We start from the raw sequence: 25,086 nt of genomic DNA, 5'->3' as shown, positions 1-25,086 counted from the left end.
TGAGTAAGCACATCATGAGCAATGTATGATCCAGAGTCAAATTCCTCGTATGTGTACACATACCTGGCAAATAAAGCTGATTCTATTGAATACAATAAACATAACAGAATACTATAAAGTCCCTTAAAAGTAAAATCATTGTAATCCTTAAATTGCTCAACTTGTGGTGAGATTATTGTGTATTTTTTTTCTTTTAGTATTGTCTGTCCGTCTTCGTCCCTCCCTTTTCCTCTCACCTGCTGAAACACTCATCCACTCATTCAGCACCTCTAGACTGGACAACAACAAACTGTAAGACACACACAACAAATACTCAAAAAACCTCAATACATCCAAAACTCAGCTGCCCGTCTACTCACTCACTCCAGCACCAAGGACCACATCACTCAAGTCCTCCAAAACCTTCACTGGCTCGCTATCCAACACAGAATCCAGTTTAAAATCCTCCTCATCACCTACAAAGCTCTCAATAACTTTGCTCCCTCCTACCTCACCGACCTCCTACACTGTCATACTCCCAACGTCAGATCCACAGATGCTAACCTCCTTTCCCCTCTCACCCACCCCAAGTACCGAACCTCAGGGTGACAGGCCCCTGAAGTGATCTTGAGGTGTTAATGTGGTTTTTAGGCTTAGAACTTATTTTACCTTGTAAAGTGCTTAAAGGGATATATAAATAAAATGTAGTAGTAGTAGTAGTAGTATCACTGTATTTTATACTTAATGGAAATGCAGCAGCTTGAGAGAAAGCAAGCAACGATAATAAACTTACAACTGGCTATAGGCACTGGACTCCATATGCCATATGTTGTAGAACTATCTGAATTACAGCTGAATACCACTTACAAATGTCAGTCTGAGGCATTTCTGATGTTCCTGTTCAGCCAAAATAGCTTACTTATGTCCAGTAGGAAAAGCACAGGTGTAAATAATAAAATGAATGAAGCATCAGAATCAGAATGAGCTTTATTGACAAGTAGTGTTTTACACATCCAAGGAATTTGCTTTGGTGTTAAGGTGCTACACACAGACAAACATACAGTTGACATGAACAGATGTAGAAATATATAAATATTGAATAAACAAATGCAAGTTCTATAAGAAAAATAGAATGACAGAGTAAATTAACTATTTGCAGAGAAAGAACAACGTGGCAGATGTTTACATGTGCATTACTCTTGTGTTTTTGTGTGCATAAATATATAAATTGACAATATAAAAAAATAAAAATAAAACAACGATTAACAACTAACAACAAATATGTGCAATGTGCCAAGTTCGTGCATGATATGAAATGAAGTGATATTTACATGTGCAGGGAGGGTTGTATTATTTGAAAGGGGGGAGTGTCTGTGGGGGACACAGGCCTTGTTAATGGTGCAGAAATCCATTTAGCTGCTTCAGATTCAGGGTCCTGGTATTGTGGATGCTGTCTCAATATCACACTGGCATGGCTTTACTGGGACACTTGAATAGAACCCAACCATCTTCAATATTATTAGTAACACCTGTGCTTTTTCTATTGTAACAAATCAAAATGAAAACTCTGAAAAAGGCCTGTTAACTTTAATTGCCTGCCTTAAGGGACTCTTTTGGTACCTAATTACCATGAGTATGAATTGATTCTACCTAGAAATAAGATAATACTTATCTTTGTGGCATAATTATATATTAATTGCACTGACATTTTAATGATTGCGTTTATGCAATTTTAATTGCTTCTTTTACATCACTTCTTAAAACCCATTTTTGTAGACTTGATTTTATGTGACGTCATCTTTTTATTGCTTTTATTCTTTTTATTTTTATTGACATGTTTTTACCTCTTTTACCATTATTATCTTTCATCATCATTTGTCTTCTTTTTGCACATTTTGTCTTCTTGTTTTAATTTGATCTAAATTCCATCTTGCCTTTGTTTGGCCTTACTGTTGTTCTTTTTGGGTATTCTGCTTTTGCCTTGATTTGTCAGTCAAAGCCCTTTGTAAACTCTGTTTTAAAATGATTGCAGTCTTAAAATAAAAACATAGCCCATATTTCAGTAATACGCCAGAGAGCCTCACTCCACCCATTCCAATGACAGCATCAGGAACAATGAGTCTATTCGGGCAACACAACTCAGAACAAAGTTTGGTTCACACAGTCCTGGTGTTATTAGCATGTTCATATGGTGCTGTCACACAATAAGTGACACAAATTGTAGTTCTATAAAATGTTTTATTTTTTAAATAAATGATTTCTGCAGAGCTTAGGGTATAACTGTAGGCAATGATGCAGACAATTAGGCTTATGTGCTCTTCCATTGATTTATCAGCAGTGGTGGACAGTAACGAGAGTACTCAAATGTGCCTAGTTAATACTCAAGTAAATCTGAGGTACCTGTACTTTACTTGAGTTTTTTCTTTTCATGCCACTTTCTACTTCTACTCCACTACATCTGAAGGGGAAGTAATTACTTCACTACATATATCTAACAGTTTTAGTAGTTACTTTCCAAATTGAGCTTTTTACACACAAAGCATTTGAAGAATTTATAAAAACATGTTTTGTTTAAATTAAACTACCCAAAAATTTATATAAGTACAGCTGAAACGATTATTTAGTTGACAGAAAATTCATTAGCCACTATTTTGAGTTAAAGTCATTTTTCATGCAATTACATTTTATGGTTCCAGCTCCACAAATAAATTATTTTTATAATTTGAATGCAGTCCCATATGTTAATAATACTGTGGTTTGGACTGATAGTTGGAAAAAACAAGCATTGTGTACGGTGTCACTTTGGGCTTGTTTTCTTAATATTTTCCAAATATTTTAAACAATAAAGCGATTAATGGAGAAAATAATCAATGAATTGAATTAATTCATAATCAAAATAATTATCAGTGGCAGATACACCTCAACAATTAGTGGCAGATACAATTACAACAGTAAAATCCTGCTTTTACATTAATGGATGAGTAATAATAATCTCTATATGTAATAGTGTACCAGTCACAGGGGACATTTTTCTGCAGTGAGTTTACTTTTAATACTTTAAGTACCATTTTCCTCATTATACTTTTACTTAAGTAACATTTCAATGCAGAACTTTGACTTGGAGTAGTATTTTTACTTAGGTAAAGGATCTGACTCCTTTGTCCACTACAGTTTAACAGACAGCATTTGAACTTGCATTAGTGATAGAAGGCCAAAATAGATGCCAATCCTCCCTCTATTGACAAGGGCAAGTAATTAATTGGTAAGAATAATAGGCTATTTTTCACGTCTTACTTTAAAATATGTTTAAAATTGACATTATGTGGCTAAATATAGATAGAAAATGTGCATTGGGGACCAAGCCAAACGTGTTGTAAGTATATACACTCTATGCGTTTGTGTTTATTGCCGTGTAGAGTTAAGTTAGCTAAGGTAATGTTAGCTAGCTCTGTAAGGAGTACTGGTTACAAGCTAGGTTAGCTTGTTACCTAGCTGTAACTGTTAGCTGTTTTTAAGTCATGTACAGTTTCCGTGACACAGTTTCTAAGTTTTGGGGATAATTATCGTGTACAGGGGATTTATAGACAGTCTATGGTAGAGGGCGACTTGTAATGATATAAACAGTTGCACTACAGAGATTTACAGGTGGCTCGTTGGTCTAGGGGTATGATTCTCGCTTTGGGTGCGAGAGGTCCCGGGTTCAAATCCCGGACGAGCCCGTATTTTGCAATGAGACACCTTTTTTCCTACAGTACACTAAATATATTCCTACACTCTGGTTGTATGTTTACCCTTGTTTTGTTGCAAATATAGACATAACTTAAGTGACCGCTCAACTGGGAATAGTCAATAAAGCATAGTTATACTGATCTCTTGTGGACTTTGGCAGTACTACAATTAAGTGTTTCTGTTTATTGTTTCTTTTATGTGGCCTTGTTATATATTTATATAATAACTATATATGTTTTCTGCAGGATGTGTCTTTTCATCTATACAGACAATTTAGTATTCTAAATTTACATTTGAGCTCTAGTACAGATTTTGTGTCAGTTAAGTATAGTTTTCCCCTTATACTGTAGGCTACACACAGTCTATAGTTTACTCCAGAGCCCTTAAATAAGATAAATAAATAGATCATCAAAACATAACTATATAATAATTATATATTATATATACATCTATATATAATAATATAATCTATATTTATAGAGCACTTTTCAAAACCATGTTACAATATGCTTTCACAAGAGCAAAGACAATAAAACACATCAAACAAATAACAAGGTACACGGTAAAAGCATGAAGAAACTTAAGAAATTAAAAAACAATTAAAAGAAAAATAGATAAATAAATCAAATCAACTAAAATCAGGAAAGACCCTCCTATAAAAGTACATTTAAGAAGGGATTGAAAAGAGTTCACTGACTCATTATCTATAATATTGTTAAAATAATCTTATTGAACTGCTCTGGTTTACCAGAATAGGCCTACAAGATGTTACAAGTTTAGATGCAGGATGTCGAAAGGAAAATAGTGCATGTGCAAAGGCTCTGTGGGTCTGAGGGATCTTTCAGTTCCTCTCTCTCTAGACTCTACATCACCTGTGTAAGGGGAAACTTGTCATCTGATTTCTAAGAGCTAAAAAACATGCTTACAAATGAACCCAGTCATATGTTCTGAGTCTAAATCACCTGCCTGTGCTTATTTTGTGCACATTCTCAATTCAGTGGCGCAGCAGGAGCATCAGACTACTTATAGAAATGCTCACCTTTCTTTCTTCACCCAGTTGGGGCTTATCTGAGGTTGATGTTGTGACAGCATCTCTGCTCCCCTCGCTTGAGTCTGGATCAGGACAGCCACTGCTCTGCTTAACACGAGTCCCGGAGATATCTCGGTAAATACCAGTCTCTTTCCCTTTCTGTTACAGCAAGCATATCATCGCCACAGGAGCTACACTATTTCCATTATTTCATAAGCCTCTTAGTGGTGCCATGCTCTGTCATTTATAGAGCGGCCTTCATACTAAGTGTGAGAGTTTTTTTAAGTGCCTCTCTCCTTTTCCCGCCCTGTTAATATGGCAAAGAGATGAGGATGGAAATTGCTGATAATTCCCAGATCTTTAATAGATACTGTAATGCCATTCCCCCGAGACGGGAAACAATAGAGATAAGTTGTTGTTGTGTTAACATATTTGGTTTTTGTTTACATTTTACATTATCATTATTTGTGCAGTGCAGTTGATTTAGCAGTTCTGCACAACAATAATAATGTTTGTTTTATATAAAAAGATAAATGGAAGAAGAAAAATGGACTTCCACATCAAAGGACTTCATAAAGGCACAGGTAGAGCCCTCACACATTCATTCAAGAGAAAAGGATGATTGTCAAATTATTGCTTTAAGTGGAACTTGGTTAAACTATAAGTTACTATTGCTGGCATTAACAGTCCCCTCACTTTTAGGATGGCAGAGACAAATTGTGAAGTGTCTGATGCATTGTGCATCAATATAAATATGTTGTAATGCATAAATGACAATACATATTAGTTTGTTTGCCCATGTAGAAATAAAACTTACGTCAGAGGATTGTGGGATAAAAAACATTTATTAACAAACAATTGTAGACCAGGCACGATTTGTTATCATCCAATAACTTCTTATTAAATACCATGAAACTCCAATTAAAAGCCTAGTCCTAATTACTTTTGCTGGCCTGCTGTGGCTACAGTGAGTTCAGTGACTGAAGCAAATAAAAGCCCGGGCATTTAATTAAAGTTTTACAGTAGTTATGTAGTTTAAAAGGCAAAGCAAGCAGAGAAGATACCAAACAAATTGATTCCTCACTTTTATTACTTTAATGCTAAGTCATCCTGTTTATACCTAAAGGTACTATTAAGGTGTGGTAAAGTAAGGTAATAATTGACAGGTCACCTCAGGTAGCCTCTTTTAACTAGATAATTGATCCAACTATCTATTTAAAAGTGGATCATTCTGGTGTGAGCTTCACTTGTGTTGCTCCCGGAGTCAGATCATTTTTGTGTATTACACAGTAAGTAAAACGCAGTCTGACTGTGTTTGTCGTGGTATAGTGTAGAATATTTGTAACGTGTATAAACAACACAACTGGTAGTTACATGATCATGTATGTAGATCATATTCAAACCAAATGTCAGATTCATGAATTCAAAGATAAAACTGAGTTTCCACTGTGTGAAATGCTTTGGAGCCATAATCAGAAAAAAAACAACTTTTAGCCCCTGGTTCAGTTTCCTCCTCCCTCCATCATCACCCCCTTAAACAGTCTTTTAAAGTAAGCAGCCGCCTGCTTATCCGGCACCTTTCACTTTTCAAGCAGCACTTAATTTACTGCAGGACATTTTAAATCTCTTGCCTCTGTGGCACTGAGTCGCTGACAAATGCCTGGTTGCAAATGTATCTCATTGACTGCTGACTCGGTTGTATTACAAGCTGGCTGATGGGGGCTGCCACAGTAATGTGGCCCTCAGGTTTATCCTCAGATGTTGGAGGAAGTGTATTAATTTAGTTTAGATGGGGCCTTATGAAAGTGTACTGGTAGGCAGAGACGAGCAGATCTCTCTCCCCCTCTCTCCCTCTCAACCTCTGGGGATTGAAGCTATCTGCCACAGAGCCAAAGCATATTCCACCATCAATGTGTCAGGGGGAAAGCTATTAAAACCGCTTTACTTTTCCTAAGTATCATGAAAATAAGCACAAGATTTAGTGAAATCCCCCCCAGAGCACAGAAAATCTAGGGGATTTTCCCCCTGAAATGTTTCCTAATGGACTGTTCAGAAGTGTCAGAAACTCTTGTTAGACTTGAATGTAGTTTTTGGATGTCAGTGTATTTATTTGGAGCTGAAATGACAAATTCTGAAGTGTGAGTGCATCTAAACTTTCCACATAACCAGATGGAAACCCATGAACCATCTCACTAGTATACAGAATTCCAGTGTATCCTAAAATCATGCTGAGGTTTGCCGTGATGTGCAGCAAAGCACAACAAAGTGATCTGGTGAGCTAAACTTTTTAAAGATTTAGACCTGAGCAGTGGGCTACATTTCCACATGAAGACCTCGGCCTTCATCTCATCAAGTCGTTCTCTTCAGACTTTTCCCCAAAATCTTATCTGTCAGTTAGAAGAGTCGGAAAAGTTAAATTTGTTCATTACATTTTCCCACTGCTCTGCTCTCTCTTTGACTGTGGATATAATCAAGACAAGTGATGGCTCAGGTTATGAGTATAAATCATCAAAATGTGGGAAATCTGACGAGGAGACCAACATTTGGGTTTATTTTATTCAGTTTTTCCTCATCTAAGTTTTTAAAAAATCCAATGCAATAAAAAGATTATAATGTTAACAATGATATAAGACTGGAACTTACATTTTTTTTAAATGTCAGTTAATAAAAGATTGTAATAAGTTTACAATTAAATGTCAAAATAGGTTAATTTTCTCTTGATGGACTAATCACTTCAGCTGGAGGCCATCCTCTCCTCCTCTTACAACTGCCAATCAGAAGTAGAGCCTTTTGTTCAGCTCTTTTTCAACAATGGAAAATGATATGCATGTATAATCTATCCAGCATGTAATCTACTTTAAGTGTGTTTTAATATCAGACACTCCTGAGGAGCTGCCATTAAACCCAAATTAACCTAAAACATATAATACAGCAGCATCAGTGAACAATACAGCTGTCAAACACTTCAGCCATTCAGAGGAAGAAACTCTATTTCACAAGATACAAGAATCAGCTCTGCCAATAGTTGTTCAGTTTATCAATACAGTAAATTAGTAGGAAACATCAGCATTTTTTCTCCAGCATGGAGTTGACTTGATAGATTCTTTTCTTGTCAGACGTTGGCAAGCTCCCCAGGCCCGAGCGCCCGGCCTGCCTCTCTGTGTCGTCTTTCATTTCCTTTTCACCCCCAGGTCTTTCTGTACCTGTCAATTTCTTTCTACAGTGTGACTCCTTAATCCACCTGAGTGCACGGAGGACAGTTTTGACATAAGAAGAAAAGATAGACTCCTAAGGAGAGGACCAGTATCTTTAGAGCCCAGGGGATAACCGGATTATGACAGCCATTTTGTGCTGCTGGCAGTTTTTCTTATTACACCCCACCCCCCTTCATCTCTCCAGTTGAAATGCTGCCCTTTCTTAGAAGTAACACCAAACACTGACTAGTTCACAAAAACACATGCTCTCTATCTTTCCCCCCAACTGAAATAGCTGAAAGCTTTGAGCAGAATAAAAATAAATCTTGACAAATTATAGTAACAGAAACAGATGTCTCCGTACTGCCCTTCAGGTACTCCACCTGTCACGTTGTTGTTTTTCTTCTCACCGTCTCTAAAACATGGTTCCTCTGTGGAAGTAATCATTGCCTCTGTGTGGTGGTGGTTGCCTCCTGTGCGTGAGGCCTGAACCTACAGCACAGTAGATAACGGCACAGCCATGAGGAGAAAGATCAACTGTTTGACCCCTGCTGCCAATCACTTTATCCCTCTAGCCCGTCTGCTCCAAGGAAACCCAGAGAAAAACCCTCTCTGAAAACTTCTTATCATCGCCACCACTGGTGCGGCGTGCACCACTGGATCTTTTATGTCCATTCATTTTGCCTTTGAAGAGGCCTGCAGCGCCTTTGATTGTGGGAGGCAAATGAAATAAAGGCCCCCTCCTCGCTAGTACCCTGATATCCAAGTTTATCGCAGCTGCCAAAACCTAAACCCAGAGCTTCAACTAACTGCCACAGGTTTGTCTACGGAGAAACACATCATGCTTCTGTCATGGTAATAATCCTTTTTGCAGAAGCCATTTTGGGTGCCTTTGAGTCGGCCTGGAAGCTTCCACTTAGACACCCGGAAAAATAGTATTGTACTTTTACCTTGTGAAATGAGCTTCCTGAGTATATACTCAGTAATCCCCTGTTGTTGCCTAAAAGCACCTATATCTTCTTCTGAGTAGCAGTGTACACACACAGTGTACTGCATATAGTTTATATTTAAGTTATTGCTCATACATTTCTCCATCAATATCATTTCAATAACAGACGAGATGGCTAAAGCTTAATTTGATCCGATAAAGTATAGTAATTATGAAAACTGATGTCAATCAATGGAGTCACATAGGGCCAGTGAATTATGGCTGTGATTAATATTGATTTTGTGGAGTATGCTCCTCCATACAATGCAGTTTCTTATTTACATAGGTACATAAGAAACTGCATCGAGGGAAAGAATTGAAATGAGTGATTGGGTCAGTTTTGAGGACACATTTTAAAAATTGGGAGTGATTTTGCAACAAAGATGGAAGCAAGTTTGCAGTAGAGTCTCTACCTACTGACCTAAAGCCTATTTTATGTAATTTAGTTTAATGCAGGGCCATATAAAGGGTCTCCTGTATTTTGGGGGGGAATTTGGCAGTTTTAGCAATTTTGAGGAGACAGTTCTTACCCTTGTTCCACTAATTTTAAACCCATTTAAGACCAGGATTCAGTATTTCTAGGCCATAATTTTAACTCGGCTTTGAGACAACATTTAGACTTTCATGTCACGTTTCTCGGAAAGAACTATGTAACCACGTGCTAATTGTGAGACCTTTTAGTGTTGCTGTTTTTAGAGGATTTTTCTTGAAAGAACTGCTCCATTACAACAACTCCATTAGAACAAAATGTAGAGACTGCTTTCTAAGCTATAGTCATTATATGACAACAAGGAACTGCAGTGCAAAATAACTTTTACTTCCCTACTGAGTACAAAACCTGGTCATTTCTAGTTTTCTGCTGTTGTTGTGCAGCAGAGGACTTTCTTCACTGGTTTCCAGCCTGCCTGCACTTTTCTCTGTAGACATTCAGAGAGACTAAACTGTAGAAGAGGAGGGAGTCCCTGAGAATTGTTGTTTACTGTCACTTTTTGTGAGGGGATTACAGTGTTCTCTCTCATTCCCATTGGCTTGGCCCGCCATGACACTGGTGTGGTGATGAGTGGTTGACATGCCCAGCATCATCCATAACAAGCTTCCAACTTGGTCCTCTGTGACTCCCATTCATGCGCCCAGGCTTTGCGCTTTATGTACACTTCCGTTCCACTTTGTGCAAATGCTTCAGTCAATTTGGAATTACGGTTTCTAGTATTTTCGTACCAAAGACACAGAGAAAATATTTCTTAACTGATTCTATCTTTGAGACTTCTTCACCACCTTTCCTTTTACGTACGAGAGGAGCATGAGCTTCTCGGAGATGTGACTTAATTTAAAGCAGGACCGGCGTATTTTTTAATTGATGTGTCAGTTTCTGACATGGCAAAACCTTTAGATCACATCAAAAGACCCATGAATGCGTTCATGGTGTGGTCCAGAGGCCAGAGGAGAAAAATGGCTCAGGAAAACCCAAAGATGCACAACTCTGAAATCAGCAAGAGACTCGGCGCGGAGTGGAAGCTGCTCTCTGACTCCGAGAAACGCCCGTACATCGACGAGGCCAAGAGGCTGCGGGCTCAGCATATGAAGGAGCACCCGGACTACAAGTACAGACCCCGGCGCAAACCCAAGAGTCTCCTAAAGAGGGACCGTTTCGTTTTCCCACTGCCGTCTTTACTCGGGGAGGCAGCGGAACACTTGAAGGGATTTTCCATGGACTCCTTTCTTGTCCCCGGGGATAAAGCTAGAGCTCTCCTCGCACCCTCCTCCTCCTCGTCCTTCTCGCTGCTGGAGCCGGTGGCGCAGTTCAGCACCGGAGCTGTCCAGCGGATGGCGGAGATACCGCACACTTTGGCCGCCGGCGCTCTGCCATTCAGCGCGCACACGTTTGGATACCAGACTGGAGGGATCGGGGGTCTGGCTTGCCCCGGACAGCACACCCACACCCACCCGTCGCCCTCCAGCCCGGGATACGTGGTGCCGTGTAACTGTAGCGCCTGGTCTGCTGCCAGTTTACAGCCTCAGGTTGCCTATATTCTCTTCCCTGGAGGGATGACCAAGAACGGCATGGACGCGTACACTTCACCCAGCTCCAGCGTGTGACGGACTGGATACACTTGAAGACATAACGGGAAAAGTTTGCGCACAGGACCTCCCCATGTAGTAAAGAAAAATAACTGGGCTACAAAACATGTTTTCATTCGACGACTATCACAGTAATTCTGAATATTACAGGCTAGTATTTCCATAGTTATTAAATACATTTAAAATGCGCATAAGTAGCTGTTTACCTACTGAGCTCCAATGACACACTACAGGTATTACTCGTTATTCCATGTAAATGTAGAGTAAAAATTTGGGGCACATTCTGAGGATGCGCTTTTGTTACTCTTTTGACAAAAACATAAATTTTAAGCAGATCAAAATAAAAATACAAGAAGCCCACGCATAACGTCATCAACTTCAGTCAGATAATCAAAAGCTCTAGTGGATCTTGTGGAGAAGCCTGCAAGAGCTGTTTTTGACTTGTTTGTTCACCCAGGCCCAAAAAACGCATTAAGTCTAAATTTTCACTATTGATTCTTACATTTGGACAGTAACACCTATTTGTCCGTCAGTATATCTATCTCAGTATGTAGGCCTGTTTCTTATTTTGAATTGGAAATAATAAAATTTTTTATAAAGCAATGTCTGATAATTTTTTTGTTGTTGTTCTGTCAGTTGTTTTCAAAATAATTGAATAAAGAATGGCTCAACATTTTATATAAGCAGCTACATCAGTTTGTGGGTCAGTTGCAATTTAGTGAACAATGTTGGTGTGAAGCTGAATCATTTTATTCATATTATAGTTTATATTTTTCATTATCCATATCCCTACAAATTTTAATTAATTTTAAAAATAAATGTCTACTGATAATCGATGTGCTAGCCTATTTCTAAATGTTTTTTGTTAGAAGCTACCTCATGTCAGACATCAGTTGTCATAATAACTGGGGGAAGTTTGCTATCAAAGCAGCATGTATTCATGTTCCTGACTACCATCTTATTTAAACAAGCTGACTTTTAACCTCCTGATAAGGTGCTCAACAAAGACATACACCAAAGACAAACAGATTTTAATGTAATGCAAAACACAGAAGTCCACTGAACTGACAAACATAACAAAATGACATTTTCTAGTCCCATCATGTTGGGCGACTACTGTATGAGTCCTGTTGTGTGTTGTCCATGTGCGTGTTTGGGAGAGGGAGCGAGACAGGTTTAAGAGAAGAGAAGAATAGAAACTTCTATCCTCCCCGGTTGTTGACAAAGTGATAAGGTCAAAAACTGAATCATGAAAATCGTATGAGGTACTGTTTGTTTCAAAGTAAGTAAGCGGGAATGAGTCCTCTCACTGAAACCACTGAGTTTCAGTCTCTGTGTCTATCAAACTTAAAACAGGGCTACAGTATATTTGGATAGTGGACCGGGTATTTTAGGGGTACATTGGTCTTTTGACAGTAGAAATGAAAGAAATGTACTCGGCTAGACTTGGGCATGACCTTTTGCCACCTGGATGCTCCTGTCAGAGGGATTTCTCTTGACACCCTGATGGACAGCCCAAGAAAATAGAAAGTTATTAGGATGAAGGTTTTAAGTCCCCCTGCTGCTGAGATTTCATCTTGCTTTTATGTCTTTGAGCAAAACACCAAATCTTAATCAACGCAAAGGTCCAGATGCAGCTCAGCTGAGCTTGACCTCTGGCCTCCGTGTGGATGTCAAAAAGGGGAACCAGTAAACATGACTGGTAAACATGACTGGTTTGGCTTTTAAAGGTAACACCTTCACGCCTAATATGAACTTTTACGTTCTGTGCAAGACCATGTCATAATTGAGAAATCCCCACTCATCAAGTGTGTTATTTTTTTCTGTGTTTGTCTTACTTACTTTCTGTTGGTCCATTGCGCAGTGACACACTCATTTCTGCCTCATCTTTGTGTATTTGTATGTTTGTCTTTCTGCAGTGCTGCATGAGTGTGTTGGCATAGCAAACGACTGCTTAATTTACTCACTGACCAACTGTTGGCAATTTACCGAAAGCCCTGTGGAGTCAGTGATTCAGTTCCTTGTATTTACATTTAAACAGTTAGTCCTCGTTTAGGTGCCAGGTGCTCCTATCACCACTGTGTCCACACCTCTGAACACAAGGTAGCCCAACCCTGTATCACCCACTGGGTGAAACCCAACCGCCTCCACCCAACGCCACCATCACTACAAAGTGCCCATTTTCATTCTCTGCCCGCACACCACACACCTGCTCAGCTTTGGCACCTTTACTTCATTTACATATGCAGCTGTACTTTAAGTTTTAGGTTCTTTATCTGTTTAAACTGGGCACAAACCATCCTGCACATATACACGCTGTGCCTCCCAGGTATATTTTCTAACTTCTGAAGGAGGAAACAACAATGGCGCCTTCAGTTCTGCAGAATGGTGGATTCATCTTGGGCTTGCTCGGTGCAGCAGCCCTCATCGCAGCTACTGCCATGAACAACTGGAGTGTCAAGGACAGGCAGGGGGACGTGGTGACCTCTGTTTACACCTACAAGGGTCTGTGGCAGGACTGTGAGACCGCTTCCTCAGGATTCACCGAGTGTCGCCCGCTCTATGGCATCCTGGGCTTCTCGGGTAGGACAAGACTCTCTTATATTTTAATGTGCAGAGCTTCTCCAGTGACTGACATCTAAATAACCTAAATAACGTTTAGTTTATTGCTGTCCTCGTGTCCAGAATTAGTCACCTTCACTGTCACGGTCGCAGCCTCATGAGTTTTGAGGAAATTAAAAGAGCCTGGCGTCTCCCATGTCTACTTTTTAAAGAGATATTGTTAGATGTTTGCTGAGCTTTCTCTGATCACAGGACCAATGATGAAGCGAGTAGCAAAGTTTAAGGAAGTTCTAACTAAAGTGGGTTAGGAGAAAGTTCTTGTCGAGATCCAAGCGTTCTTCTCAAAAGACAAGGCAGGAGGTTTTTATGGTGCTGAGATGAGTCTCATTTGGTTGCATGGGATCCATGATGACATGCGACACATAGGTCAGCTCTTCTCTCTCTGCGTCTCTTTCACGCCACAAATGTGAAATTAAAGGATGATTAAATGAGAGGCATGTGCTTATTAGTTTTACCTCTTGAGACCTGCTAGAACGATATTAATTCTAAAAATGGGGATAATATGACATATTTATTCGTTCCACAGCATAACTGGAGCTTTAAGATGCTTTTATACCCAGAAACTTATATTCTTTTACAATTTAAGGGAAAATTGTGAAGGTAAAATGAAACTACTGAACTTTTTCTCGTTGACGGAATAAATCAAGATTATTTATATATAAGGGAAGTAAGGGAAATGAAAAATCTTCTCCTTGGAATAACTTTTTGTGTAAATGATTATTATTTTTGCTCTTAGTTCCTGCCGTCCTCATGCAAACTTCTGTTCCTGCATCGAGCCCATTCCTATCAGTATTTGCACATAGCACCAGTGCATTCTGGTCACTATAATGGACAGCCAGGCCAACACTTAGTCAACACAGTTATCAGAAACAGAACAAACAACAAGCAAAGGGCAGGTTCCTACCGCACACCTACTGTAGGAGTATACAGGTCGCATAATAAGATTAAAAACGTCTGTTAACATCATCTTTGGAAGATGAAGAGGATTGAAATCTTGCAATATAGTCAAAAGGCAAAATAAAAGTCTTATTGTCAGACACGTGATTTATGTCACTTGTGATGTAGGTTTTTATGCAATCTAGGCTGATTGGAGCCTTTTGATAGAGTAAGACACAATGAACTAATCAGTCATTTTAGCAAAAAACAGACTCAGTATAATATGTCTCTGTTGACATGCTTTCTGTCCAATAGGTAGCTTCCAGGCTGTGCGAGCCCTGATGATAGTGGGCGTGGTGCTGAGTGTCCTGGGGGCGGTGATATCAGTTTTCTCCCTGACCTGCATCTCTATGATCAGCATGGAAGACACCACCAAGGCCAAGATGAGCCTCACTGCTGGCATCATGTTCATCACCGCAGGTATGGTTAGAAATAACCAAAATATGAGTATACCTAACAGGAAGTTCCTTTGTGAGAGACCCAGCACAGATATCACCAATGTGAAACTTTTCTCCATAAATGTTGACATATCTGATTCTTTTTGTTGTCACAGTATTGCATATATTAACAGTGTCTCTATGAAGTAAGCAAATCACAGAGTACCTGTCTATGTCTCTCTTTATACCCTTCTCTCAGGTGTGTGTGGCATTGCAGGAGCTTCTATCTACGCCAGTCAGATTGTGGCCAGTTTCAGGATGTCCACCAATTATGGAGGAAACATGCTGGGAGGAATGGGTGGAGGAATGGGAGGAATGGGAGGAGGAATGGGAGGAATGGGAGGAGGAATGGGGGGAATGCCCACGTAGGATATAACGTTTATTATTTTGTTTGCATTTTTATATTCTCCTACATTACCAGCACGCTGGACCTGCATTAGGTTTTGTTTGGCTGAATTGCATTGTTTGTCTTCACAGATACACATTTGGCCCTGCTCTGTTTGTAGGCTGGATCGGAGGGGGCGTCCTGATTATTGGCGGCATCCTGAAGTCACTGGCTTTCAAGGAATTGGTGAAAGATGAAAAACCAAGGTGAGTCCCCTAACAGATTTCTAGTGACAGCAAATGATGAGAAAATGCCTACAATATAAAATACAACTTTTTGTCTGCTGTGACTTTTTCTTTTCAGTTACCCGGGGGTTGTTTACAAACCTCAGACCCGCACCAAAACCGATCTGAGTGATCACCATTCAGAGGGCGCCAAGAAGGACCAGAATTATGTGTAACTTCAATCCCAACTGAAGCGCTGATATGATTTGTGTTTGCTAAGGCGTGTGCTTATAGCTTTTCACATGCAGCATGCTTTTTTTTCTCCCAGTTGCCTCATATACGCATTACAATACTACGTCTTTACTATCTTATAATAGAAGTCAATAATATCTTACATCCCAACACCAGTCCAACAGGTGTAATGAGACAGCACGATATTTAGTTTCATATTCACATCTCAGTGGTTACTAGATATTTATAAATGCTCAGATGCTGTAAGTTTTTTTTTTACTTGAGTTTTGGTAATTCACTTTATTTTTATGTGAATAAAATGTTGATTTGTGGAATGTGTTTATTATTATCATTATTATTGTATGAGTAAAGGCATTTCAAGGAAGATGTAATAATTTATCAATGCCCTTGGTTTGAGTATAGCTACTGTATCCAACTTGCAGTAAGGATCTGCGGTTATTACAACTGCCAACAGCACTTTTCCTTGGAAAGAAGTGCATAAAAAGTAAAACCAGAAGTTACACTCCTCCTTCTTGATTGTCCAGACAGACAGCTGTATGAAAAAGTAACAGGAGGTTAAATTGAGGTCACTGTGTCTCTTAAGGCGATACAATATACACATGATGTTTGTAATCTATCCAGCACCTTCATGCTACATCGCCCTGTGGTGGAAAAAGGCAATCAGATCGTTTTATGGTTCCTCTTCCCATTCAGAGAATAATGAGGAAATACAGTGCCAAATTTACTGTCCAGAGGTAAACGTAATTAGGTATTGAATACGGTGTGGAAATATTAAAAGGGCTGGACATAAAGAAATATTTAGGGAACACATTCTGAATGGTCAAAAAAGCTTTTTACTCACAAATATAGATATTGGCATAATATATACGTTCTAAAGAAATATTATAGGGCTAGTTCTGGCGATAAATCTTGCAATTTGGGGCTAAATTAAAATTTCAAACCACATGTGAAGTGTTTAGTGACCTGGGTTCAGTTCCCACAATGACACATCTACTAATGAGTCCATGAGCAAGATACTTAACACCTAGTTGCTCCAGAGGCTGTAATCTCTTACATTTATAGCAATTGTAAGTTGCTTGGGATAAAAAGTGTCAGCTGAATGAATTAATGTAATGTTTTGTAACTTATTTTGTCTACCTGCAGGCATGATGCCCACCTGTGACAGCACTGACTTGAAATGCTGTTTCAGACCACTAGATGTCATCAAATCCATCTCTTTGGATCAGTCTGAGGCAGAAGCACCTACAGAGGAAAGCAGTTTCATGTACTAGACTAAAAAAGATGATTGTGTTATACGCTTATATTTTCCACTAGAAAATAATGCTAATGTTAAAAAATAGTCCTATTTGAACAGCCTTTGTTAAAAAAAAAGTGCTATTGAGAGAAAATCCATCAGAGACTTCGTTTATTGTTGCATATTTTAACAGTCACTTGCTCAAAAACAAGCATCCAAAACAAATCCAGTTGCTCTTCGAAGCAGAAGATGCTGATAAACACAAATACACATCAGACCTCACATCCCAACACTGGTTTACTGCGAGGTCTTCACTAACGTATGCTTCAACAAAGACACCTGCATTTGAAGAGCAACTGGGATTTATTCTTACAACAAATCCAGTCATGATATTGAGCGCTATAAAAAAAATACAAGAATTTCAGACAGACAGAGGGGGGCTGAGTTGTGTACAAATTGGTAAATAACTAAAAAGGGCCAGTTCACCCGAACTACAAAAACAAACAAAAAAACATTCTCACTTGCCCCTTGTAGTCTCTAGCCATGCAGATAGTTTTGGTTTAATTTGACAAAGTTTTACAAGACAAGTCTCAAGAGATTTCTTTCGCAGTGTATTTTTGCTAAAAACACTGAAAATTTCAATTTACAGCTACAAAAATAAAGCTGAGCTGTTGAACATTGTAAAGGTGGTTTGAGTGCGCCAAAAATAAAGCTCCATTTACCTGAAGATGGACTAAGAAATTTCAGAGACAAATATCTCTTAACCTTGGCACATTAAACAGAGAATCTGCATGGATACTAATAATTTGGGTGAACAGACCCTGTAACCCAAAAGAAAAAAAAAAAAAAAAAAGTTGGATTCTCTTGTCTATATCCGGTCTAATTTCTCACTCAGGAACTCCTCCACGCTGTCTGTGTTCCACTTGAGGATGCTGAGTTCTTCAGCGATGTTCCCGTTATCGTCCAAAAGCTTTAGTACAGGATCTGAGCCTCTCACGTACTGCAGCATAGGAGAGAAAAGAGGGAGAGGGGGGTGTTAGGAAGGCAGGTTCTCCCTCAGTACAAATGAAAAATATTCAGAGAAATGTTTGAGAAGGATCTGATTTTGAAATCACATTTTTCAACAAAACTATTAGTCACCCCTACCTTGACCTGAAGACCCTTGAACATCTTCGGCTTTTCACTCCTGACAAAAGCTGAGGAGATAAAACACCGGTGTGACAAATGTCGGGTAATGAATCAGTCAATTAGTCTTTCTATTTTAGTACCAAGGTCTGTAATTAGTGACAACTGCAAAACCTCCTGAGAATACAGCGTTAACGGCGGCGGAGACAGGACGGCTACAGCTGAGGTAAACAAACGACAGCCATATGGCAGAGACAGAGCTCGTCTACCCACATAGTGACGCTGCAATTACTGTATCAACGTAACCTGACACCAGGAATTAACCAAATATTACACTGAGCAGAGATGGGAGGTCTACTCCCAAGACACAGAGGATGGAACACTTCTAATCAGCCCTTTAAGCCACCTACTGGAAAAAGTGATATTGAAAGGATCCATTTCACACACACCCATTGATTAAGACACAGAATCACACATAGCAAAAGCTCAGTTTCAGGGAAGAGATGCTACTCGATTTCAAAACAAGATATCAGAATCATGTCCTAATAGAGAACTCACCTTGGACTTGAGGGAACCTCCCCAGTTTTCATCCACACACTTCAAGGATGGCCCCAGCATAGAGCTGAAAATAAGAAATACAATGTAAGGTAGTGCATGAGACGTCCCCCCCCGCCACACACACACGGGCTGCAACCCTGCTGGTGGCAGGACGCCTGGCCTGGAGGAGTAATTTGTTTTAGGCAGACTGATTCATAAATGTGTCCAGGCGACTCCTTGGGGGTCATTAAACTGAGCCCGTGCATATGGAGCCCGGCTGATGGATGGTGGTTTGTGCAGCGCTCACGTGTAATCAAAGCTCCAGCACCAATATACAATAAGTTAAGAGGAAATTGCAGTGTCACAGCAGTATTATCAAGACCATGCTCTGCTTGCCGTTTCAGGGAGGAGAGTGGTAAATGGCCGGGTCAGCTGGTTCACACAGCAAATTAAATTAGGCATGCAAAGCCAAGACTCTCTCCTCTTCCTCTGTCCTTCTGCAAACAACACAGCAGTGCTGGAAAATGTTCAAGCTTTTTATTTTACCACACGAATTAGAGAGTAGTCACGACTCCGTTGAAAACAGGAAACAAATTATAGATGACTCATTGGAGTATTTTAACATTAATTAGCTAATCACCTGAACAAGCATGAAAAGTATTGTTTCAATGACTCCATCCGTGTATTCTTTTTATCTTACTTTTAAGTACTCAAAGTTCTTTATAAATGATGTAGTACTGTCAATAAAAGAATTAAATCAAAAAGACTCTAAAGGTTAACAAGAAAAAAAGGTCCTGATGAAACATGATCAACACACTTTGTCCTAATGAAGTACTTAATGAAGATTTTAATAAATGCCAAAGGATGTCTAAAAAAAGATTTAGGTTTAAAGGTTATTTCTGTCCCTTAAATGGCCATCATTCTGAATCATTCAAAACTTCTTCATAAAATTATTATTCTGTAAGCCCTCCCACTCACAAAACAACATGGTGGGTGTTAGTTGACATTAAAGGATAAGGCTGGCAATAATATATATTTTCAACATGAAAGCTAAACTAATATTGTGTTGGTCTGTCTCTAGTTTTTGACTTCCCCAGCCTGTGTGTGGCCCTCAGCCACAACACCGGTTCCTGCTGAAATCTTAAAAACAGGTCAATAAATATTTCACATTTTTTAAGACAGCTTAATAATTTCCTAAAACAGGAGGGCACTATATCTTTTAACAAAGGCTGTTCAAATAGGACTATTTTCAGCTGTGCTAATCGGTATTTACTTCATCTGAATGTTGGGATTGAATCAAAATAATCAACACTGCCTATGTTCATCATAATGAAGAAACATGTCACCCAGGCTCATACTGATATGTTTTAATAGTTTCTGGGCAACAGTGGAGCTCTATGGCAGAGAGGAATAAGATACATCAGACTTTGCATACACAGGCAAATACTTGTAAGTAAGCAGGCTCAGTTCAGTGTTGATTTTTGCCTTTTCGCCTTTTCATGGGATTTATTGACAATAAGAAAAATAAAGAATATCACCAAACTTATCTCAAAAGGCTTAAAAGCCCAGAAATAAAGGCTTCTCGTGTTTTTGTCATCAACTGGCCTTAGAGATTCTTTGGAAGGTTTTCCTGCTTAGAGACATACTGAGACATACTGTACAGTGGCACCCAGGAGAGCTGAGGCGCTGCTAGGCACGGGGTGCTCTGCAGAGAAGCACACATTTGGAAATGAGCAACCGAAATGCCCTCCATGCTCAGTGAATCTTACTAATCGACTAGGCCGTGCAATAAGCCATTTCTCAGAAGGTTTAATGACGCGGCACTGATGTCAAATGCGAGACTGCAAGAATTCTTAAGGCAGATAATTGTTGCTGTCTGAGGAGAAAATGTGCTTAGTGACACCGTCGTTTCTACTGGTACCCTCTGAGTGCAGCTGGAGACAGCCAATTGCTCTTCTAAGTGACATTTTCACTCAAATCGTCAGGATGTAGAGGAGTAATCTTTCCTTTAAGTGTCTGTATGAAAATGAGTTATCATCATGAGGTGTAATGAGGTGTGAGCTATCCCTTTCCAAGGTGCTGCTGCTAGGATACCACACATGCTCTGGGGGCTTTGGTTAATCAAAGAAAAATTACATTGTTTTTTTCCCCACCATCCCTTGACTCAGTGTTTATCTGTCAGAGCCCAGCAGGGACTCCTTTTGAGTATTCTGTAATCACAAGAGCAAATGAGCGCACAGTAAACGCCTCCTTACCGGTTTGAGAGAGGTTGTCTCGGCAAAACTTGACACTTCGACCCCCTGGGGAGTGTCAAGTCAGGGTTAAGGAGCCTCGTCTCTGAACGTCAGAGAGGAAGATTGAGACAGACAGCTACTGACAGAGTTTGTGTGTGGCAGGTGGCAGCTCAGATCTGATGCACAGCTGCAAACAGCGTCAACAGACTCAGTGACAGGGAGGCCAATACTAGGTTGGTTTTAGTTGCAGTTCAAATGCTGGGGGATGTGATCCTGTCAGTAAATGCGACACATTTTGACACGGAGGTTCGCTGAGTGCTGCTACTATCCACTGAGGAGCATGTCTTCTGTGAAGCTGATTACAGATCCAGTTCGTAATATTTAGGAGGATATTTTTTACAGAAATGCAATATCCATAACTATGTTTTCAGTGGTGTATAAAGACCTTATATAATGAAGTGTTATTTTTTTATTACCTTAGAATTAACCATTTCTGTCTACATACACGGCGGATCCTCTTACATGGACATCGCCATGTTGCACTGCCATGTTTCTACAGTAGCCCGAACGGACAAACGGCTCTTGAATACGTACGAAGAAGACGAACAAGTAACGTTAGTAGCAGTAGACTGTTTTATTATAAGAAAATAAAGAGAAATTTGGACTAATGGAGGCCCACATGTATTATTTAGCAAAGACAGAGCGTGTCGGCCATCCTAGCTTCTCCTATGATAAAAAAAAAAAAATAAGGGAGGGCTGAGTGGTGCATTCATGTGACTTTGAAATTTTTTCCTCCTTAAATCTTTATAGCAAAAAGAAAAAGAAAGTGTATATATGGGACAAAGAAATAGGCTATACAGAACTTTGATTTGTGTAAAATCACGTATTGCATATAAATATTTTGCAAACACGTAATCTGTAACATGGTTATAACGGTTAGTTTGCAGTTTATGTAGAGTGTACTGCGTGCCTGCCTGCATGTTGTTTATACGCTCTGATAATGCTAATCCAACACATCTCTGTAGTAGCGTCCATGTTGATTTCACATTCTGACTTAACATGAACACACACTGAAGTCGGAAGAATGGCTTCACAACTTGGGAAATGGGACCATCCGAGGAGCATGTGAATGTACCATGAGCCACTGGTTGCAATTCACAACCCTCCCCACTAGATGCCACTAAAATATACACACAGAACCTTTAAATGACTAGAGACAGAATATAGATCAAGCCATTTAACAAACCATCTGTTGTGCATCATCATTTGTCAAGTCTCAATCATACTTAACTGCCTGTTATTTAATAATTTTGCTGCATGCCCTTTTGTTAACCTTGTTGTTGGATACGCTTCCTCTATTCTCACTGAATCTCCTTTAGTAAGGTCTTCCTAACAAGCTCCTCACTGTGACTAAATACAGACAGGCAATTACTTCCTGTTTGCCAGCTCTGTGAGCTCTGCTGTTCGCTTTACCTTGCGTGCTTCCATCTGGGCCTCCTGCTGGCAGCACTGCCGGCAGTCGGGCTGGAGCTTTGTGAGGCTGAACTCCCCGAGCAGGTCGCAGGAGCTGCACAGCAGGTTGCTGGAGAAGCCCAGCTCCCTGCAGGCCTCAGACGACAGGTCGGCACCATAAGCCGACAGCTGTAGAGAAGAAGGAGGAGAAAACAGAGAGGAAAAAAATAAAAGGACAAGTTTTTATAAACGTGCTTAACTTCTCACATGCATAGGTGTGAAGGTAAAATAAAACATTATGTTAAAAAACTGAAATTAGGAAATTGTGGATGATTGTGTCTTATAAATAAAATAAAATAAACATTGATAACAACTATGTCACGTGACTTCTATGTAGTGCTGTGAATTACTTTAAAGTACAATGAAAAGTTAAGTGTATTGTAGAACCAATGTGTCAATGTAAAAAATGTATACAACTCTTTATCAACCTACAGGACACAAAACTACAATGATTAATTGAATAACTGATTAATTGTCAACTATTAAATTAATTGCTAACTATCTAGATAATCATTAATTGTTCAAATCATTTAAAAAAAAAATATTTGATTACAGCTTCTTAAAAGTGAATATGTCCTGGTTTCTTTAATCCTGTATGACAGTAAACCATCGTTGGGTTGTGGACAAAACAAGACATTTGAGGACGTCATCTTGGGCTATGGGAAACACTGATTGACAATTTTCACCATTTTCTGACATTTTATAGACCAAACTCATCATTTAATAGAGAAAATAATCGACAGCTTAAACCAACAATGAAAATAATCGTTAGTTGCAGTCCTAATAAAACAGTAGTGCTAAAACTGCAAAATCATCATTTACAATTTTTTTATATTCTTTATTTTTTATAAATAAAGAGTTACATAAATTAGAATCTAATGGCATGCCCGTCACAATTTGCTGAAGCCCTTAGCGACATCTTAACAGTATTTAGTGTGTTCAACAAACAAAAACAACAAATTATTATTTGATTTGTAATATTTCTTAAGTTTTAATCTGCAAATGTCTGGCCTTTTTTAACTTGATGTCTAAAATAACTGATCAAATACAAAAATGTGCAGCTTTTGCTAAACATATTAATACATAATATCAGTATTATTTTCTTGTCGGAAATGTGGTTAAACAGGTATGCTAATTAACAAGATGAGGTGTGTTAGTTCTCTTTGCTGCTACAGAATGAACGTAGAACTGTTGTAAAAAATAAAAATAAATAAAAAGGTGCTGGTGCCAATAGTGACCACTGTATAATGTACAATTTACTGCATTGGCTTACTCTTGAACATAGATGGCAGCTGCACCGGTACCAGTTTATTTTTTATTACAAAGTATTAATTTCAAATATTGTTTCTTCTTACACTATTCATCCCACAAAATTCTAATCTTATTTATCCTCTTACAAATAATAACCATGTGCTCTTTCATGTTCCAAAATGGAAAAAAAGTATTTAATATTAAGGCTCCCGGGGACTGGAATAACCAACATCTCTGAAATCTTTGCAGTATATAAAGTATCACTCACCTCACAACAGACCGCTCCTGTTAACCATCACTATTTACTGTTATACTGTACTGTTTTAACACCAATATTTTTATAATGTGTCACATTGAAACTGTAACTATGTCTATTGTTTGCAGCATATTGTGTTGTGTCTTGTGTTATCGTATATCTTCTGTCATGACCCACTCGAAAACGAGATGGTACATCTCAAGGGGTCTTATCCTGAAAATAAATGTGTTAATAGTGAATAACAGGAGGACTCAGCTGGCGGTGCTAGCTTTTTTGATACGAAAGCTCTTAAAGACTTTTTTTAAAGCCTCTTTTAACTTAAAATGGATAACCCTTTCAGTAGTTAAGAGTTTAGGATTCATTTTACTGAGCTGGGCAACGATTTTAACGGGGATGAGTATATTTACAACACCGGAAGTGCTGGTTAACAGTTGTCTTTGCCTTTCCAAACATACATTTCGACATACCAATCGGTTTGTAAACAGTACAAACTCAGTTAGCTAGAAAATAAACACAGATGAGCCTTCAGTTTCCCATCAGGGAAGAGGTTTGTAGGATAAGCCACGTCATTTTGAGGCTCTGGGCACATTTTGAAGCTGCGGCTCACAAACATGAACATAACGTCACAGCTCACAGCTTCGTTAACCGTTTATGCAAAATATAAAGCGCTTCTGTAAGGCGGCGACATTTTGCTCATTTTCAGTGTTAATAAACTCACCGTTTGTATGAGCGACAGGAGCCATAGAAGATACACCTCTCCCGACATTTTAGAGCTTTTGCTTTGTTAGCGTAAACTCGTTTTAGGACCCCCTTCATTTAAAGAAGGGTGCCCCCGTCGCGCCTGACCGTTAACCTTCATAACTTATCATTTCTCTTTATCAAAAAATGTTCAACGCTGACATAACATCGTACGCGGGTTTAATTAACGCTTCTAAACATGTGTGACTTGTTACGAAACATTTAAATTTAATTTTATGTTTCTTGACGTTTTGGCATTTTCCAGGATCGGCGCATAATTTTCTTCCTCGCCTCTGCTGTTATTGGGGTTCAAAAAGAAGTGCGACACCTGCTGTCCGAGTTCAGGTCAGTTTTTGATGACGGTCCAATCCGGTTTGAACAGAGGGTGAGTGTCGACGAATAGG

At 39.1% G+C, this 25,086-nt stretch overlaps 3 protein-coding genes and 1 non-coding gene across 8 annotated transcripts; 3 read left to right on the top strand and 1 right to left on the bottom strand.

Moving 5' to 3' along the window:
- Positions 1-3,132: 3,132 nt before the first annotated feature.
- Positions 3,133-16,105, top strand: cldn18 (claudin 18). Of its 5 annotated transcripts, none has more exons than XM_046050833.1 (8): positions 3,133-3,241; positions 4,766-4,873; positions 5,268-5,322; positions 13,351-13,582; positions 14,813-14,977; positions 15,194-15,359; positions 15,472-15,585; positions 15,683-16,105. In XM_046050833.1, the coding sequence occupies exons 3-8, from the start codon at positions 5,272-5,274 to the stop codon at positions 15,777-15,779; spliced, it is 825 nt and encodes a 274-aa protein (XP_045906789.1). In that variant the 5' UTR covers positions 3,133-3,241; positions 4,766-4,873; positions 5,268-5,271; the 3' UTR covers positions 15,780-16,105. The 5 variants fall into 5 exon arrangements, with proteins under 5 accessions (XP_045906789.1, XP_045906794.1, XP_045906791.1 ...); XM_046050838.1 differs by having other exon boundaries at positions 13,329-13,582; XM_046050834.1 differs by having other exon boundaries at positions 3,224-3,352.
- trnap-ugg lies at positions 3,627-3,698 on the top strand. Its single transcript has one exon. It is a non-coding gene; the product is annotated as a tRNA-Pro (tRNA).
- On the top strand, positions 9,991-11,540 carry LOC123971825 (transcription factor Sox-14). Its single transcript, XM_046050839.1, has one exon. The coding sequence runs from the start codon at positions 10,295-10,297 to the stop codon at positions 11,015-11,017; it is 723 nt and encodes a 240-aa protein (XP_045906795.1). The 5' UTR covers positions 9,991-10,294; the 3' UTR covers positions 11,018-11,540.
- A 1,078-nt stretch (positions 16,106-17,183) lies between the features above and the next one.
- selenof (selenoprotein F) lies at positions 17,184-24,810 on the bottom strand. Its single transcript, XM_046051315.1, has 5 exons — positions 24,663-24,810; positions 22,399-22,566; positions 18,713-18,776; positions 18,176-18,225; positions 17,184-18,029 (listed from the first exon to the last, which is right to left on the bottom strand). Exons 1-5 carry the CDS (start codon positions 24,708-24,710, stop codon positions 17,898-17,900), a joined length of 462 nt encoding a protein of 153 aa, XP_045907271.1. The 5' UTR covers positions 24,711-24,810; the 3' UTR covers positions 17,184-17,897.
- Positions 24,811-25,086: the final 276 nt, after the last annotated feature.

Source organism: Micropterus dolomieu, linkage group LG06 (assembly GCF_021292245.1).
Source record: "Micropterus dolomieu isolate WLL.071019.BEF.003 ecotype Adirondacks linkage group LG06, ASM2129224v1, whole genome shotgun sequence".
NCBI lineage: Eukaryota > Metazoa > Chordata > Actinopteri > Centrarchiformes > Centrarchidae > Micropterus > Micropterus dolomieu.
Note: the sequence above shows the minus strand (reverse complement) of the source record. Positions and strands in the feature narration are given on the sequence as shown.